This window comes from Dreissena polymorpha, chromosome 11 (genome assembly GCF_020536995.1).
Source record: "Dreissena polymorpha isolate Duluth1 chromosome 11, UMN_Dpol_1.0, whole genome shotgun sequence".
Taxonomy (NCBI): Eukaryota; Metazoa; Mollusca; class Bivalvia; order Myida; family Dreissenidae; genus Dreissena; species Dreissena polymorpha.
This window is the reverse complement of record NC_068365.1, coordinates 39,221,819-39,242,201: the sequence shown is the minus strand read 5'-3', so window position 1 is coordinate 39,242,201 and position 20,383 is coordinate 39,221,819. Positions and strand designations below refer to the sequence as shown.

The following is a 20,383-nucleotide window of genomic DNA, read 5'->3' as shown; positions in this document are numbered from 1 at the left end:
TGCTAGATTGTTATTAAAGACACATTAGCAATAGGGATAAAAATACACTAGTGATGTAGTTCATATACACAAATCATGCCTATTAATGACACAAAAAGTCATATAATCAAATATATAAAAAAATCATTTCAGTGGCTTTACAGAAACAACCAAAGAACTTGGAGGCCTTCTGAAATGATGTTCAGTATTACAAACTGACTAAAATAAATTGAAAATCCACAACATTTACTGCAAAGTAACACGTTTTTCATTTTTCTTTGATTTCAATTCAAAATGTGTGTACAAACATATTAACAATTGTGGCTTTACCTATACGCATAATATTTGTGTATGTGATTATTTTCACCTTTTCTGTGTTTTTGATTTTATAATTCATTAGTCTGCACATCATTGACCAAAACGCTGGCATTTTATTATTTTTTGTTAATAATTTTATCCCTTCAAATCAGAATGTAGGTCAAGATACATCACCCACAGCCAGTAAATAGGTGTGCTCATCATCAGGTCAAGATACATCGCCCACAGCCAGTCAAGAGGTGTGCTCATCAGGAGGTCAAGATTCATCACCCACAGCTAGTCAAGAGGTTCGGTCTTCAGCACGTAAAGAAACATCACCCACAGTCAGTCAAGAGGTTTGGCCATCAGAACGTCAAGATACATTACCCACAGCCAGTCAAGAGGTTTGCTCATCGGCAGGTCAAGATACATCAACCACAGCTAGTCAAGAGGTTTGGCCATCAGCACATAAAGATACATCCCCTACAGCCAGTCAAGAGGTTTGCTCATCAGAACGTCAAGATACATCACACACAGCCAGTCAGGAGGTGAACCTTAGGAAACAACTGCAACATTGAGCCAGGTAAAGATTATATCTTGTACTTTGTGGGTTTGGAACTCATTTAAATTTAACAGTGGATTATTATGCTCGGATCGAAGGATCGGGGGTATATTGTTTTTCGCCTGTCTGTCTGTCATTCTGTTGAAAACTTTAACCTTGGTTAAACTTTTGCAATAATGAATAACTTTTGCAATATTGAAGATAACAACTTGATCAAATATATGGCTTCAAAGCGTCGTTGAAACTTTAACCTTGGTCATATATTTTGAAATATTGAAGATGGCAACTTGATATTTGGCATGCATGTGTATCTCATAGAGCTGCACATTTTGAGTGATGAAAGGTCAAGGTCATCCTTCCAGGTCAAATGTCAAATATATGGCCTCAAAGCGGCGCAATAGGGGTCATTGTGTTTCTGACAAACACATCTTTTGTTTATTTTATTATTTTAAGCACAATACACAATTTCTTAGACTTATGAATGCAGGAACTTTTCTTTTAAGCCAGAATGACTTTTCACCTTCCCATATTAAATGAATTACACAATAGCAAGCCTTCCTATCAGCCCAAAAAGTAATGAGAACCAAAGTGCAGTTCATTAAACAATGATTGATGATTGCAATTTCTGATCATAATATTATTTTCAGGAGATAAACTTGAAACCAAACAAGCTACAATGGCTGTGTAGCCACCTGGGTCATACAACGAGAGTGCGCTTTGACCACTACAGGCAAATGTCTGGCTTCATTGAAAGAGTCAAAATCAGCAAAGTATTGCTGATGCAAGACATGGACCTTACAGAAAAGTTTGTAGGAAAGAGCCTTGATGAAATTGGGAGCATTCCTTTTGAAGGTATTTTTGATGATTTTTAGCTCTGCTGTTTTCGGAGAAAACCCAAGTTATTGTCACAGCCACTCGTTGTTCGGCGTCTGCTGTCTACCGTCCGCCTGGTGCTAAAACCTTGACAATTTGCTCTATTATCAAAGTGCTTCCACCTACAACTTTAAAACTTCATATTTAGATGCACCTTGCTGAGTTTTACATGTCACACCCATTTTTGGGTCACAAGGTCAAAGGTCAAGGTCACTGTGACCTTCAAAAAAATTAAAATCTGACAAGCTTTCATTTATTCAATACTGCATCCGCAGCCGAGCGTTGGCACCCGTTATGCGGTGATCTTGTTTTAATCAATTATAATTAAATTAGATTCAGTGTTCTAATGGTATAAAAATTATAAACTAAAAGCACATTTAACTATTTAATATAATGATTGAATAATAAAAGTTTTGTAAGTACCAGATTTAGCAGTTAAATGCAAAATGTTAATGTTTTTCTAGGACAACACATGTATGTGTATATTTTTCTTTCATAAATGTCTTATATCTAATATATATATATACATTTTCTTAGCACTGATTTTGACTATTTGTTGATGATAAAGTGATTTGATATTGGTCTCAACTGTTATTTTTCCGAGGGCAGTCGTATTAGCCCAAGGCAGAGGGCCAATAAGACTGACCCGAGGACAAATAACAGGGCCAATATCAAACACTTACTTATTAATGATGTTATTTAAATATCTACATGTATGTATAACATTTCACATTTACTTTCTTATTTAATACTAGAATAGATTCAGACTGACTTAAAACAAAATGGCATTTCCCGGAGTTTCTTGCTGAAATCTATATTATTGTTTGGACCTACCTTATCAGCCAATCAAATTATTAAATTTGCAGGCTGTATATCTATATCCCTTTTCAACCCATAGTGGCCCTGCTATAATGTAGACTGTTGTTTTATTGTACATGGCAGATGCTTGATTATGAAATTGATGAAAATCCAATAAATATGTAGGTGCATTTACTGTTAATATTACACATTGTAAACAGTTGATGAATGTTTTCAGACATTTTAACATCTGGTCCAGAGACATGTTGTAATGAAAATAGAGCAGAAAGTCAAGCAGAAGTCGATGCTGAGCACACAAGTCTTGAATGTCAAGCAGAAGTCGATGCTGAGCACACAAGTCTTGATGCCCCAGATGGCTATGGGTAAGTTAAATAAAAAAAAATTGAAACAATGTACTTTAATATCCCCATTGGAGATCAATGTTTTTAAGCTGAGTTGCGCTTTCCAGTGTTTTTACTTTTCTTACTTTTTCGAATGGCTTTCTAAGATCTCAGTACTACTTTTCAGCGCACCTGATTACAAAATGCTCATTGTGAGCATAGAGAAAACTCATTTTCTGATAGAGCAAGAACTAGGGCTTAGATATTTGATGTGAATCTTGTCTATTAGACAATAGGTTGCGTTTTGGTAATGTTATGGAAATTTATGCTGAACAAGCTCATCTGAGAAGACCAAAATAGCAGAATCCTCTGTGTCCTTTTGATTTAATTATCGCCACTGTAGTGTGTGTTGTCAGAAATAAGGACTATACATTTTGTAATAAGTTTTGATTTAGTGTTGCTTGCTTCTATTTGAATAATATTCTTTGTAACTTTTTCAGAAGCATGGACGAAGATGACCACACTATATCAAATGGGGATGAAGAGGAATTTGAGGGAAAGAGAAAAAGGAAGCCCCCCCCCCCAAAAAGGCTGCAAACGTCAGAAATTCACAGAGGTAGAAACGGAGGAAATAAAAACTTACTTTAGTGAATATCTAAAAAGTGGAATTTGTCCGCGGAAACAGCAGGTTGAAGATGCCAAACAGAAAAGTTGTAAGAAAACTGGGCAAATATGGAAAAGGTCAAACGACAAGATAATTAAGAAAATTAGTGCAATGAATCATAAGAAAAAATAAAAACATGTTGTTTACTACCGGTACTCGGATGGAACATTATAAGAATACCTTCGAGGGACATTGAAAAGTTCATGCAACAGTGACTTGGCAAATATGGGTGATGTTTGTATGCAAGTGGTAATTTTTGTGTGTGCATTTTATTTGTTGAATTGAAACTTTACTATGTATATGTCTAAAGGTGGAAAAGAATCTGGTATATTATCAAACGTTAAAAATGCTAATACAAAAGCTTAGATACAATATTTTCCTTTTTGCTTCATCGATGCTTTTGGAATGTACCTTATTTATTTTCTTATGTACCTGATTTCAGTTTACAAATAATTTAAGTAAAGTTTAAGGTATATAATTAAAACACATGTTATGAACATAAGGTCACAAATGAATTTTAGAAGCAAGCTCTATTTGTAACTACTTAGGAAGAAACATTTTTCCAAATAGATTCTTTTTTCTCCTGTGGTTTTTCTTAGATTCACAACTTTTGTTATTAAAAAAAAAAGAGATTGTGTGTCCTTTCCAAAAGTTGCTTATAATATGTAACTTAAGCTGCCATATGTATGGTCCAAACTTGAAGAAAATGTTTTGGCAAGACCAATATGGAATCTGGGCCATGTGGGTCCAAAAGCTAGAATGTGTACACAAATTTACAAAAATAATTGTAAATATGCTTGAAGACACATTTTTGATCCATTTTTTTTCAAGATAATATCAAGTTTGACAAATCTTGAGGAAACTTTGTAAGAGTTGTCTAGACATTTTTAGTTTGAAATTGTTAGTTCAAAATACATTTGCACACACCCTAAGCATGTTTTTTTGCTATACAGTTACTGGTTTGTAATATTTTAAAAGGACGAGGCAGTTGAATAAAACACTGACAATTAGTTTTTTCTGATGCGAATGTTTACCAGTATGATTGGAATAATTTTTGTCATGCCGCTGGGATTGAGCTCGATATAGTTGCCACAATTGCACTTGCGTGTCTGTATATACGTTGGTTTAGGTTTTGGGTCAGGATTGCTTGTCCAGAATGTATCGCCCTTATGCATTGACACTTTGTTTTTAAATAACTTGGCATAATTGTTAAACACCATGAGCCGGTGTGCAACACGAAAGATCCAGGTCTCTAGCTCAAAGGTCAAGGTCACACTTCAAATATCGTCAAATATAGATCCGTTGTATGGATTCTGCGAGTTTGACAGTCCCACTACACAAAAAAAAACACATGTCCAACACACGGGTGTACGTTAATGCGGCGATTAGAAAGCCTGGTTTTCATTGGCTCGTCGTTTTCATAAACAGGCTTCTGATTGCCTCAGATATAGTCGCTCAAGTCGATATAAGAGTTCAAAGGTCAAAAATTAGCATTATACACCTTGTCCGGTCTGTATCTCCCTTATGCATTGACACTTTTTTAAAAGTAACTTGGCATAATTGTTCAACACCATGAGCCGGTGTGCAACACGAAAGATCCAGGTCTCTAGCTCAAAGGTCAAGGTCACACTTCAAATATCGTCAAATATAAATCTGTTGTATGGGTTCTGCGAGTTTGAAAGTCCCACTACACAAAACGCCACATGTCCAACACGCGGGTGTACGCACATGCGTCGATTAGAAAGCTTGGTGTTCATTGGCTCGTCGTTTTCATAAACAGGCTTCTGATTGCCTTAGAGATAGTCGCTCAAGTCGATATAAGAGTTCAAAGGTCAAAAATTAACATTATACACCTTGTCCGGTCTGTATCTCCCTTATGCACTGACACTTTTTTAAAAATAACTTTGCATAATTGTTAAAACACCATGAGCCGGTGTGCATCACGAAAGATCCAGGTCTCTAGCTCAAAGGTCAAGGTCACACTTCAAATATTGTCAAATATAAATCCGTTGCATGGGTTCTGCGAGTTTGACAGTCCCACTACACAAAAAAGTCACATGGTCCAACACACGGGTGTACGCGCATGTGTCTGTTAGAAAGCCTGGTGTTCATTGGCTCGTTGTTTTCATAAACAGGCTTCTGATTGCCTCAGATATAGTCGCTCAAGTCGATATAAGAGTTCAAAGGTCAAAAATTAGCATTATACACCTTGTCCGGTCTGTATCTCCCTTATGCATTGACACTGTTTTAAAACAAATATTTCTTGTTGGTTTTTGTCAGGTTTTTTTAATTATTAATTGTGTCTGTGTGCAAACAGGATACCAACTTTGCTTTATTGACACTGTGCTCGACAGGCATCTAGTTCTAAAGTTCATGTCATGTGTGTGTAAAGGTAAATGGAGATATATTTTATACGTATTAACTGTCTATACATGTTGTAAATAGGATTTATACCGAGTCTGTAGAAGAAATACGACATTCAATTTCAATATTTGTTTGACTGTCCCTAGGTGTTGTTTAGCTCAACTTTTCAAAGAAAATGTGAGCTATTGTACCCACCACGGAATTTGTTGTGGTCAAATTTTTATAAATCACAAATAACTTTGGGAAAATGTTATTTGTATTTGTCAATGTTAGTTTTTCATTACAAAAGCTTAAATTACAAAACTTCAATGTACTGAAAAGTAAGTGTAATCTGAGATTATACTCTGCAATAACTTGAACATATTGAAAATTAACATGTGATCTGAGCAAATATGTGACAAGTATTCAGAAAAGTTGACCAGCGCTGTCCTCTGGCAGCCCTCGTTTTTAATTGTTTTATTTTGTTCCATTTTGTTCTACTGCAGTAAAATCCATTTGCAAACATTGTTAAATCTGATATTTACTAATCTTTACACTCTTCCTACAGAGACGGATATTTTAGTTTAAGAATAAGGTCATTTTTTTTTTTCAGTAACAATTTCATTATATCTTCCTTTGATGACCCAATATAATTGATATTAGGTTCATATTAGTGACATCCCACAACCATTTTGTTAATCTTATGCTATTAAAGTTTGTCCAGTATGCCTGCATTTTGTCATTTACTGGTTTGCAACATTGTTTTGAATAGACCAATGATGCACATTACTTTTGAGCATTTATCTTGCAGGCAAAATATCCACTATATGTCTTTACATACACGTCTAAAAATAAAAAATGTGTAGTTTTAAGTCATGTTGTGTAAATGTACCTGAATGTATGTTGAATTGGTGGGTAACCATGGTCTTGGTGTGTGATGCTTTACCGGGTATGTGGTTTTGTATGGCTGAAGTGAGAAAGAGAAGAAATTACATTATAAAATGTTGCCATTTTTAATGTGTGAATCCAGTTAGTTGTGGTTAAGCGCAATTTGATGCACAATACGGATCATTTCATTTATAATATTTTTGAACATGATAAAGGAAATTTATGTCAATATTCCTTTTGCTTAAGTTTTGGGGAAAGTGATTACAATGGTTGAAATTTTCTACATTCAAAGAATAGGTGTTGTATTGCTTCTTTAGAGCACTAGCATAGATTGCAAATACTTGATTGTATTAGTTTACATTTATAAAAGTAGGCATTCGTGACAGTTATTTGATACGATATGTTTTTATTAAACATTTCTAACATATGTGTCATTTGTTGGTACATGTATTTGTGTTAAATACATAGTTTTCCAGTGGAGTTGTAACTCTTTATTTGACATAATATGATCCCGCAATTTATTTGGGTGAAAAGACACGCAGTGATATAGACACAGAAGTCTGAAAAACACACAATGTATCATTCGTTAGAAACAAAAATGAAAAGACCCACAATACGATTTTGATAGTCCCACAAATTATTAGACACACAATGTATCATTCGTGAGCCCGTCCGTCGGTCCGTCCACCAGATGGTTTCCGAACACTTAGGCCTAGGATCATGAAACTTCATAGGTACATTGATCATGACTGGTAGATGACCCCTATTGATTTTCAGGTCACTAGGTCAAAGGTCAAGGTCACAGTGACTCGAAATAGTAAAATGGTTTCCGGATGATAACTCAAGAATGCTTAGGCCTAGGATCATGAAATTTCATAGGTACATGGATCATGACTGGCAGATGACCCCTATTGATTTTCAGGTCACTAGGTCAAAGGTTAAGGTCACAGTGACTCGAAACAGTAAAATGGTTTCCGAATGATAACTCAGAAAGTTTACGCCTAGGATCATGAAACTTCATAGATAAATTGATCATGACTGGCAGATGACCCCTATTGATTTTCAGGTCACTAGGTCAAAGGTCAAGGTCACAGTGACTCAAAACAGTAAAATGGTTCATGGATGATAACTCAAGAATGCTTACGCCTAGTTATAATATTAGAACTATCCTGAAAGTTTTAGGCTCATCACTCAAAGAAGTATGCATGGTTTTGAGTGAACTGTTAATGGTCCTTGATATGTTGTTGAGAATAGTAGAGTAGACAGTGGAATTATTATTATGTTGGGTCACGTAATACTGCCAAACTAACATTGGCTGCAATTTTTCTTCTTACTGTTTTCATAACCAGTGTAAAACAGCCTCATCATCTGCATGTACCAGGATTAATGTGTTTGTCACCTGATGCTTGTCCTTATATATATAAAAAACACACAAACAAAGATTATCCGCTATGGCATAAAAGGAATTTTTAACCAGGTTTTCCGAAGGAAAAAACTGGTTATTAGATTGGCGAATGCGGGCGGGCTGGCTGGCTGGCTGGCGGGCTGGCGGGCGGGCGGGCGGAACAAGCTTGTCCGGGCCATAACTATGTCGTTCATTGTCAGATTTTAAAATCATTTGGCACATTTGTTCACCATCATTGGACGGTGTGTCGCGCGAAATAATTACGTCGATATCTCCAAGGTCAAGGTCACACTTTGAGTTCAAAGGTAAAAAATGGCCATAAATGAGCTTGTCCGAGCCATAACTATGTCGTTCATTGTCAGATTTTAAAATCATTTGGCACATTTGTTCACCATCATTGGACGGTGTGTCGCGTGAAATAATTACGTCGATATCTCCAAGGTCAAGGTCACACTTTGAGTTCAAAGGTCAAAAATGGCCATAAATGTCCCTTGAGATATAACCTTCATATTTGGTATGCATGTGTATATGGACAACGCCTTTCCATAGGCACACAAATTTTGACCGTCCGTCCGTCCGTGTGTCCATCCGAAAACTTTAACGTTGCTCATAACTTTTGCAATATTGAAGATAGCAACTTGATATTTGCCATGCATGTGTATCTTACGAAGCTGCAAATTTTTAGTGGTGAAAGGTCAAGGTCATCCTTCATGGTCAAAGGTCAAAAAAAAAAAATTCATGTGCATATCTCCAATGTCAAGGTCGCCACGACTAAAAATAGATTTATTTTAAAACAAACTTACAAAGGGGGTTAATTTTCTTTGTTCATTTCAAAAGTTCAGTTTGAGTTGTCTCCCTTTATCAGATTTTTTTTCACAATGAAAACCTGGTTTTGTGACAATTTTGTCCCTTGTTTAAACCTAAACTAATCTTAGTTGTGATATTATTATGGTGAATTGGTGAAAAGTTTTACAAAACTCCAAATTTCAAGATGTTGCTCCTAGCTCTAATACCTAAATCCAGGTGTTATGAAGACGTAATCGGAATCCCTGTTTTCCTCAGAATTTATCATTGATTTTATATCACTAACATTAATCGGAAATACTCAATTCGCATCACAAATGAGGCCACAAAAAATCATGTTTAAAGTCTAACCTTATAGGTAAACTCCTAACAGTCCTTGCTATTTAAATAAAATAATCAAACTTGAAACACAATTTTGTATTGAAAATCAATTTGACAGTATCAATAGGACGCTACTAGGATATGTTGTTTAAAGAAAGCAATTCATCACATTAAGCTCTATTTTAGGACAGGTATTTCACACAAAAAAGACTCTTCTACAATAAGGTACAATCATTACAAGTAACTTAAAAACCTTATAGAATTCAATCTACAAAAGCCTTTTTTCAAAATTACCCAATGTCTGACTAATCATGGATTCAATGCTTAATCAATATTTCCTGGTATATCAGTGGTAATATTTGATGGCTATATTTTAATAAACTGCTCTAATTGACATTGTTACATCTAGAAATTGCTGTACCTATTAAGTAAATCAGTCCCACTGCCCTTGCCGGGACCTCATTGTTATGTGTTACTGCTTTCAGATCCACGTGTTTCTGCAGATAGAACAGGAGCTTTCCACTGAGACAGAGGAGTTTGTGTAAGTGTTAGGGTGCCTGAGACCTCCCCCTCCTTGAGGAATTATAATTTGAGCCTTGTCCTGAGAAAACTGGGCTTAATACATGTGCGTAAAGTGTCCGCACAGGCTAATCGGGGAAGATACTTTCCGCCTAAACTTGATTTTCAGTAAGGAGGGACTTCCTTGAAACTAAAAATACCATAAAAGCGGAAAGTGTCGTCCCTGATTACTGCACAGGCTTATCGGGGACAACGCTTTACGCACATGCATTAAGCCCAGTTTTCTCAGAACGCTGCTCATTTAAACCATGTGTTGCTTGAGCTTTCTCATTTTCCGCATAGTACTGATTTAGATCAGAATATTATTTATATATTTGTTGCAAATTTATCCATCCCTATATATACATTGGTAAGACAGATGTTTTGTTGGCAGTCTGTTATTTTTGTCCCCTACCGTTGAAACCAGAGGGGACTTATGGTTTGCGCTCTGTGTGTCTGTCTGTGAGTCTGTCACATTTTTCTGGATCCTGCGATAACTTGAAAAGTTCTTCATATTTTTCATAAAACTTGAAACATGGACAGATGGCAATATGGAGATTATGCAGGTCATTTCATTTTGTTCCTACTTCAAGAATTCTGGTTGCTATGGCAACAAATAGACTAGAAATATTGCTGAAAACGGTGGATCCTGCGATAACTTTAAAAGTTCTTCATATTTTTTCATGAAACTTGAAACATGGATAGATGGCAATATGGAGATTATGCACGTCATTTCATTTTGTTCCTATGCCAAGAATTCTGGTTGCTATGGCAACAAATAGACTAGAAATATTGCTGAAAATGTGGAGTTTCACCGGTAGGGGACCATATTGCTTGACAATAGATTTGTTTAATAAGTTGTTTGTTTAAGTTGTTGGCCTCTACTCCTAAGGCATATTCATATGGGGTATTGAACATAAGGTAACATCGCTGTATGGGGTATTGAATATAAGGTTACATCACTGTATGGGGTATTGAATATAAGGTAACATCGCTGTATAGGGTATTGAATATAAGGGAACATCGCTGCATGGGGTATTGAATATAAGGTAACATCGCTGTATGGGGTATTGAATATAAGGTAACATTTCTGTATGGGGTATTGAATATAAGGTAACATCGCTGTATGGGGTATTAAATATAAGGTGACATCGCTGAACTGGTAATGCCATGGCACTCATGTCCACTTTCAAGTTTAACCATTTACCACTTAGATATGTATTTGTACGCATTTGCTGTCCCTTAGAAAGTTAAATTTAATTTAAGACCTTTCTTACTAAATTCAAGTTTTAAAGCCTTCATTTCCAACCCTTATATATATATATATAGTATATATAATATAGTATCTAATACTGATGAGCAGCAAACAGCATAAAACCTGAACAGACTGCGAGTTACTGGCAGGCTGTTCTGGTTTTATGCTGTTTGCACATAGCCATTTTCAGTTTGCTTCTGAGTGGGAAAGGGTTTAATTGTGTCATATTGAAACTAAAGCACTTGTTTTGCACTCTTATTTATTGTGTATATCCTCTTTACAGGCAGCATATGTCCACTGTTTCAAGGTACTTGAAGTAAGCCGTGTCCTGTTGTACTTGTTAACTGTTGTCATCTTCATATTGACCTTGAGTTTGAACTTTTAGTGTCTACATAATATTCATAGATATTTTTCCTTTATACACTGTAAATAGTGAAGGATAATTCTTTCTAATTCTTTAATCTTTAACTGTGAAGAAACCTGAAATGTTACTGTGGTTTTGATTTGAATTCCTTTTTCCTTCCTCATGTCAAATGAGTAGCAACTAATAATCCTCCACTTACACATATTTTCTTTTAGTTTATACACCAGTTTATTAGCCTCAACAAATTGTGTTTAAGGTGGTACCAAACATAAAGTATAGGAATAAAATTGATTTAAGCATTCAATTGATCATGACTTACCTGGGTTAAATAATCTTGTAATTCAGTGTTTTGCTGGGTCGTCTAAGGGCACCTCAGAAACTGCGTCATCATTCCAGACTAAAAACTGACTTATTGATTATTGGGGTCAACATCATAAATGACATCGTTGCTAGCTGTATAGTTTCCATTTTTTTATGTTGATGTTCTAGGGGATGAGTTAAATAAAAGATTTGGTCAAATATTCACGGAAACTAATCGGTTTGAAAGCGTTGATGTTGTCCATTACATTGTAGCATGATGTTGACCGGGTGCGACGATGAGTGAGTAGATTGTAGCTTCAAACTCCAGAATTCCTTTGTATGATTGGTGGCTTGGTGCTGCTCTTTTCTGCGTATCATGCCTCCTGATGGCAAATCCCTGTGTATATGTTCTAAACAACCTCTTGTTCATTTAAGATCTCAAAATGCATCATCATGTCATGGGTGCCTTTAAACTGCAGCAGTTGGTCTAAGGCTTTGAAAAACTAATGGCCACAGGGGTATGGTTGCTAGTTCTGTAAGGTTTCCCTTGTACACATATAAATGTTGCCACACTGCTGAGTTTAAGTTAGCCTTCTCAACAGTTTTTTCTCCTGAATACCAATTGACGCTGCCAACTATCCAACCATCACACTTCCCTCTTATCCAACCATCACACTTCCCTTTTATCCAACCATCACACTTTCCACCTATCCAACCATCACATTTTCCACCTATCCATCCATCACACTTTTTTTTTTTTTTTTTTATTCTATATAAAACATATAATGTAAACATGTGCATAAGCAAGAACAAATTATAACATGCAGCAATGATAATGTTAAACATATTATACAATATATGCTAATATTTATAATGTTTTTACCTATATGTAATAATTAAACTATATATGAGTTGCATAAAGTGGGGTAGATAAACAACTTGACTAGGTTATGAAAGTTTAATGTGTTTCCATTTTTGTTCAAAAATGTTAAGTGTATCGTTGTTGAGGGCTATTTCCTTTTCAATTTGGATCTTTAGTTTTAAATAATTTATAAAACAGTTAAAAGTAGGTTTTTGTTTTTTATATTTCATGCTGAATATAAAATATTTCATTAATATAATAATGTGGTTAACAGCGTTATTAATTTCTGGTATTTTACAAGTATTTACACCGAAACTGATATTTGAGAGAGACAGTTTTATTATTAATTGTTGTTTCTCTAGAAAAGTTGTCAATTGATTCCATAGAGATTGAATATGTTTACACTCCCAGAAAAGGTGTTCTATTGTTTCAATATGTTCACTACACATATCACATAGATTTGTGTTGGATAGTTTGCACTTAAAAAGATATTTATTTGTAGCTATGATTCTCTGGATGTATTTATATTGAAAATTTCTCAGTAGTTGATTTATATGGCATGACATATATTTGTTTCCAATTAAAATCTTTTTCTCCAAGAAGGTTTTGCCATTTAGTTTGAGCTTTGGGGATTTCGGCAGGGTTTTTAATTTGAAGAGTGTAAAATATTTTGTTCGTTTTGTTTTGTTTTGCAATTATGTTTTCCACGAATGTTTTTTTAGTACATGGTGTGTTATTTGTATTGGTAGCAGCTTTAATATGTATGGGTATACTTTTGATCAATGTGTAGTACATCAGGAAATTACTTGTAGGTATTCCGTATATGTAGCATAAGTTTTCAAAAGAATAGAAGTCGTTGATTCTGTTGTCGTATAATTGATCTACATATTTAATGTTTTGTTCAAACCAATGTCTATAGAACAACGTTTTATTGTTGGTAGTTATATCTTTATTGTTCCATAAAATGACTTTACTGTTTATTTTGGTTTCTAAATTTTGAGTAACTTTACACCATGCTGAAAGAACATTCGATAGAAATATGTTTTTGGTTGAAATTTCATCTAAGATGTTATTGTCGATATTACATTCAAAAAGTAGGGAGTCACCATATGTTTTTAAAATTTTCTGGTAGAATAATTTCCATTTACTCGTATTGGTGTTATCTAAATATCTTTTAACCCAACTGCATTTGATTGCATTCAGGAATGAATCTATGTCCGTTAGTCTGATACCTCCATGCTCTACAGGTTGAATTAATTGAGTTCTCTTAATTTTATCACGTTTACCGTCCCATATGAAATTAAATATTTCTGATTTTATATCTTCAATAATATCATGGGTGGGTTTGGGAGAACTGTAAGTGTGTAAATTAATTTAGGGAGCGCAAACGTTTTCAACACGGTGTTTTTTCCGATTAGTGTTAGTTTACGATGCTGCCATTATTTTAAACAATTTTTAAATTTTTGTAATTTAGGCAATATGTTTTTTAGAATTGTTTCATTTTCATTGTTTGTAAAGGTTATTCCTAACGTTGTTAATTTGCTTCATCTGAAGTCCAGTTGAATTTCATTTCTTTTTTAAGATGAATATTACTTTGTTTAAATTTACCTACACGTAGCACAGTGCATTTACTTTTGTTTAGTTTAAGACCCGATGTCAATCCAAAAAGGGTTAGCGATTCTATAAGATTATTGAATGAGTCGCTACTGTCATTTAAAAAAAAAGTTGCATCGTCAGCAAATAGGGACTGTTTAATTTCTTCGTCAGGTTCTAGCGATATTCCCTTTATATGTTCATTTGATTGGATATAGTGTGATAGATACTCGATGCATATAATAAATAGTGAGGATGAAAGTGGACATCCTTGTCTTACCCCTCGTTCGATGTTAAAACTGTTTGAAAAGAAGCCATTGTTAATAATTATGCTGTTTATATCGGTATAAAATAATTTAACCCATTTTATTAGACTTTCACCGAAATTCATATTTTCTAAGCAAGAGAACATAAAAGAATGGTCTAGTGAGTCGAAAGCCTTTTCGAAGTCTGCAAAGAAAATGAGGCCAGAATTGTTTGGCTGGTTGAAATAATTTATGCATTCTTGTATCAGACGTACATTTTCACCAATGTAACGTCCTTTAATGAAGCCAGATTGAGATCTTGAGATGATTGATGGTAATACTTTTTTAATTCTGTTTGATATACTTTTAGTTGCAATTTTATAATCATTGTTTAGTAAACTAATCGGGCGCCAGTTTGATAAGGATTCTAAGTTTTTTCCAGGTTTTGGAATGAGTGATATTATACCTTGTTTTTGAAGCGTAGTTAAGTTTTTGTTGTTAAATGAATAGTTAAGTGAATTAATTAAATGTGTTTTAATATCATTCCAGAATATTTTATAAAATTCGATTGTGATGCCATCAGATCCTGGACTTTTGTTATTTTGCATTTCTTTTAGTGCTAGTCCACATTCATATTCATTAAGTAATCCGTCACACAATAACTTTTCATCTTGATTTAAAGCATGATGTGTATTTTTAAAAGTGTTGTTATTTTCAACATGTTTTCGTTTATAGAGGGTTTCGAAGAATAAACGTTGTTCTTCTAGTATTTGAGTTCTGTTTGTTATATCTTTGCCATTAACTACTAATTTGTGTACAGTTTTTTGTTCACTTCTACGTTTTTCAATGTTTGCGAAGTATTTTGTATTTTTTTCATTGTGTTCAATATGTTGTGCACGTGCTCGTAGTATTATTCCATTGAGTTGTGTATGATAGATTCCTTCTAATACTTGTTTGTTTGATGTGATTTCATTTTCAATGGCAGTGGTATCATTTGTGTTTGTTTCATTCAATTGTTTTTCAAGTGTTTCAATGGTTTTGATGGTTTCAGTTTCAAGTTTGTGTGTTTCTTTTTGTTTAAATGATGTGTATCTTATTGTTGTGTTACGTATATTTCCTTTAATTACTTCCCATAAGGTGTTTGGGTTTGCATCTTTATTATTTTGAACTGTGTTTAATATTTCCTGTTTTATTTGTGTTTGATATTGTGTGTCTAACAAGATGCTGTTATTGATTTTAAAGTATCCTGGGCCTCTTTCAGGTTGTATGTTGTGCAGTTTAAGTTCAACTAGAGAGTGGTCTGTCATAAATCCTGGTTTAATGTTACATGTGTCAATAATGTTGCAAAAGGACTCGGATATTAAAAAATAGTCTAATCTACAAAATATTGTTGGTTTTGTGTTTGAGTGCCAGGTGAATTTTCTTTCGTTTGGATTTACTGTACGCCAGATGTCTATCATATTGTAGTTTTCAATTATGTTATTCAAAATGTTTCTATTTTTAGGGTGAGTATAAAGGTGTCCATTCTTTTTATCTCTTGATGGGTTCAGGACAGTATTGAAATCACCACCGATTATAATATTTTTATCTTGGTTATTAATTATGAAGGATTGTAATGTTTCGTAAAATGTGGAATCATCTATGTTAGGACCGTAGACGTTTATCAATGTTAATTGTGTTTCGTGTATTTTGATATCTATACTTGCTAATCTGCCAGTTATTATTTCGTTGAAGTTATCGACTGTGATCCCTGTATTGTTTTTAATCAAAAAAGCAATGCCTTGTTTATTTGTATGTTGTCCACTAAGATAGATGTCTCCGTCCCATTCATCCTTTAAGGTTTGTGCTAAAGAATGTGTCAAGTGACTTTCTTGTAGTAGGCATAAAGTATATTTTTTTTTGTCTAACCATTTGAAGATTTTATTCGTTTGTCTTTATAGTTTAGCCCTTTTACATTTAAAGTACATATTTTAATCATTAAAAAAAGTTGGAGGGTGATGTGAGTGATAATTTGTGTGTGCTTGTCTAGTTGGTTTCGTTTTAAAAAATATAGAAGAGCTATTCATCCTAAACAATATGTTAAGTGTAATTGAGATATGGGTCGTATGAGTACACTGTATGCGAAAATTCATGATCCAAGTTCCAGTAATGAATGTATCATAAACAATACATTGTATTTTGCTTGACAATATCATTTGTGAGAACGTATTTTTCTCTCTATGCAACCATATAAAGATTAAAAAGAAAAAAAAAAAAAAAATATATAAACAAAAAAGGATTAATAGTAACATATAAATAATGAGAGATAGATTGGAACAAAGACCCATTCGGGTCAAACTATAAATTTCCATGGAGCAATATAAAAACAGTTAATATGTACTGTAAGGTATATAAACAGTGAGACATAAGGAGTCGCCAAAACAATAATACATGCACATGCATGTTGAATAATAATTCTCAATAAAAAAACAAAAGCATAGCTGAAAAAATAATGAAAATTGAAATTAAGACAAAACAAAACATACAAAGACCTGTTTTGTATTATAAGCTCAATAACATTGACCCAGTACTTGTGAACTAGATTAGTATTTAATATTTTACGCAAAATAACTCCCTCAATTCACAGTCTGTTTTATTCGTGCACGTTTTGCACGAGTTTTTTGTGGCAATAAAAGTATACTTAGTGAAGATAGCCACACATGATTTAAAATTGTTTCTAGTTCACTTCGTAAATAAATTTGACACTTCGTAACGGCATTTTATATATTAATATAGTAAGGTCACTGGCAGATTTATCTATAATGCAACAATAAAATTACATTATACATGTACTATAAACTATTTGTAAAGTGCGACAGAAAAACTCACCAAAAACATTTCAAAATGCATGAACATCTTTAATGCAACAATAAAATAACGTTAAACATACTATAAACTATTTGTAAGGTGCGGCAGAATAACTCACCAAAAAAACATTTCAAAATATATGCACATGTCCATTGAATGATATTTATCGGTATACAAATGAATACCGTTGTAATATATTTGACAATATGATATTTCGAACTATATAGCATACGAAAACACTGTGGATAAAAAAAAACACTGACAACTAACAGTGCACAATGACAATTGTTCGTATAGCTCGTAAAACTTAATCTGGCATTCGTGAACTCCATTTGTATTTTGCTTTTCACGCAATAACTGATCCCTATATTTAAAAATATGTTTATTCGTGCACGTTTTGCACGAGATGCACGTTACAATAACAGTACGCTTAGCGAGAAAACGCATCAATTGATAGCATTGCTTCTAGTTCGCAACTTTATTTGAACTTCTAAACGTTAATATATTTATACATTTAGATCAGTACCAGATTTATATTAGCGAGCAATGGGCCACAGTATTAATTTAGTTTGCAGGTAAGTATGGATGTACTCAGGATTGGGGGGTTATATATCCTGCCAGGTCGATGATTATGTAAGTGCGTATGAAATAATGAATTAAAGATATGTTGGCAGGTAAGTATGGATGTACTCGGGGGGGGGGGGGGGGGTGGGGGGGGGGGGGGGGGGGGGGGGTGGGGGGGGGGGGGGGAGCCGGAAGGTGGGTGCGAAAGAACATTGACAGGTAGGAACATAAAATTACACAGTAAGTTAGGTGCTTGCACAAATAACATAGGCATATCCGGAGACGTACAAGAAGGTTAGCATTCTAAACTAAATGAAAATTATCGTTAAAATAACTCCGATTTGCGTATATTAAATTTAGTTATGAGTACATGTAGTGGGAAATATTTTATATATGTGTCTGTTAACACAACAACATGAAAGATTAAAATGTAGTTAATAATTAACAGATATTTATTTTTATCTATGAGTTCATGCAAACCTGGTATGACTTGAAACCACATACAAAGTTGTCACACGTTACACATCGGTATTATGAATTCTTGCCTGGCGATCGGAGGTTTGCACCAGATGAGGCTTTCTTTGCGTATGTGGTGGATTCTTTCTTTGGCCATGGTTTGCTCAGCCAGTTTTTATATTGGTCAAAAAGCACTTTTTCACTGCGTTCACTGCCCCTATATTTCACAAATAGTTTGCCTTCACGCGACCAAGCTCTTTCAACACGACCCGGGTCTTTGAGACGTAGGGACGCAAGCACCTCTGCGTTTGTTTTTGTTAGGTCGTCATTGACGTAAATGTTTGTGCCCTTCAATCGATTTGCTCGTTGCATGACATCGATTTTGGTTTGACGTCGAACAAATTTCACAATCACCGGACGATTCTTGTTCGGTACGTATTTTCCGAGCCTGTGAGCAACATCTATGTCTTTGGATATAAGCTGGATATCAAGATGATGGTTTATCATTCTCGCTGTTTGTTCTGCCACTGCCATAGATGATTGGTTTTCCGCGTCACACGAGAGGCCCGATATACGAACGCTGTTCCGACGCCCGTATTGTTCGAGGTCATTTATGCTAGCTTCGAAGGTTTGTATTGTGGACTGGTTGTTTTGTTTAATAGCGTCAATTTCTTTTTCTTTTGAATTTAGCTGCTCTTTAAGCGTCGATATTTCTTTTTGTTGGTCGAACATATTACTTTCGATAATTTCTAATTGTTTAATTACGGATGCAAGCAATTTCTCTTTTATTTCTTCGAGTGTTTCTTTTATAATGTTTTTGATAATATCAGTGTCGCTCTTTGTGAGTACATTCGAAAGTTTTGAGTTTATTTCGTCAAGTCTTTTTGTAATACATGATGTTTCTGAGTTAGATGATGTGGATGATTTGGTTTCATTTTGTTTGTTGATTACGAATTCCGTCATACTTTTTTGGCCTGATGTATCGTCATCTGTCTTCTTCTTTTTGTTACGTTTTTTATTTTGTTTTGGAGCCTTGGGTGAATCTTGAAGTGAAGTGTCCAGTAGGCTGATGTCAGTAGGCGCCCCTTCACTTGCTGTAGATGAATAGGCCCTTTTGTTCATTTTTACGGTCACAGTACACTGCACTTTGTGTTAAGCATGGAAACAGTAAGCCGTAAACAATCACTATAACTGCGTCATAATCACCTACGTAGTGTAGTCAAACGGAGTTAATTGGATATGCTTCGCCGCATTTGATGGTTGTCTGTTGCCTTTGAATTGGTTTTGTCATGCGTGACGAAGTAACTGTTAACTAAGATGATGGAGTAAACTGGTTTTTGATGATACAAATAAAATATATTCAAAAAATGAATCCAATCCCCACCCAGTGAAAAGTGTAGATGCAAAAACTGTTTTTGTTTAGTAAATAACTTTCAGTTGTATTTTCACCAAAATATCATACTTGCTCGTTTTCATGAAGTCCACACATAATTTATATCCATGAAATTTATAGTTTGAACACCGAAAAACTAGGATTTATTCCATTTTTATTTCCATTCACATTTTCGTGTCCTTCCCGAAGGGGAGATAACTCTTTCGCCATCCATCACACTTTCCAACTGTCCAACCATCACACTTTCCACCTATCCAACCATTGCACTTCCCTCTTGTCCAACCATTACACTGTCCAACTGTCCAACCATCACACCTTTCACCTATCCAACCATCACACTTCCCTCCTGTCCAACCATCACACTTTCCACCTATCCAACCATCACACTTTCCATCTATCCAACCATCACACTTTACACCTATCCAACCATCACACTTTCCACCTATCCAACCATCACACTTCCATCTATCCAACCATCTTAATTCCCTCATATCCAACCATCTAACTTCCCTCTTATCCAACCATCACACTTTCCACCTATCCAACCATCACACTTCTACTTATCCAACCATCACACTTTCCACCAATCCAACCATCACACTCTCTACATATCCAATCATCACACGTTCCACCTATCCAACCATCACACTTTCCATCTATCCAACCATCAC

At 34.7% G+C, this 20,383-nt stretch overlaps 2 protein-coding genes across 2 annotated transcripts in view; both read left to right on the top strand.

Annotated features, from left to right (window-relative positions):
• Positions 1 to 20,383, top strand: part of LOC127850105 (protein dopey-1-like) — a 111,260-nt gene that overhangs the window by 80,625 nt on the left and 10,252 nt on the right. Inside the window, exons 26-27 of the mRNA XM_052382879.1 lie at positions 9,761 to 9,816; positions 11,372 to 11,404. Of these exons, the coding sequence (XP_052238839.1) occupies positions 9,761 to 9,816; positions 11,372 to 11,404 (89 nt within the window). The remainder of the gene's footprint in view (positions 1 to 9,760; positions 9,817 to 11,371; positions 11,405 to 20,383) is intronic.
• LOC127850104 (uncharacterized) lies at positions 1,495 to 4,273 on the top strand. Its single transcript, XM_052382878.1, has 3 exons — positions 1,495 to 1,690; positions 2,748 to 2,892; positions 3,351 to 4,273. The coding sequence occupies exons 1-3, from the start codon at positions 1,573 to 1,575 to the stop codon at positions 3,496 to 3,498; spliced, it is 411 nt and encodes a 136-aa protein (XP_052238838.1). The 5' UTR covers positions 1,495 to 1,572; the 3' UTR covers positions 3,499 to 4,273.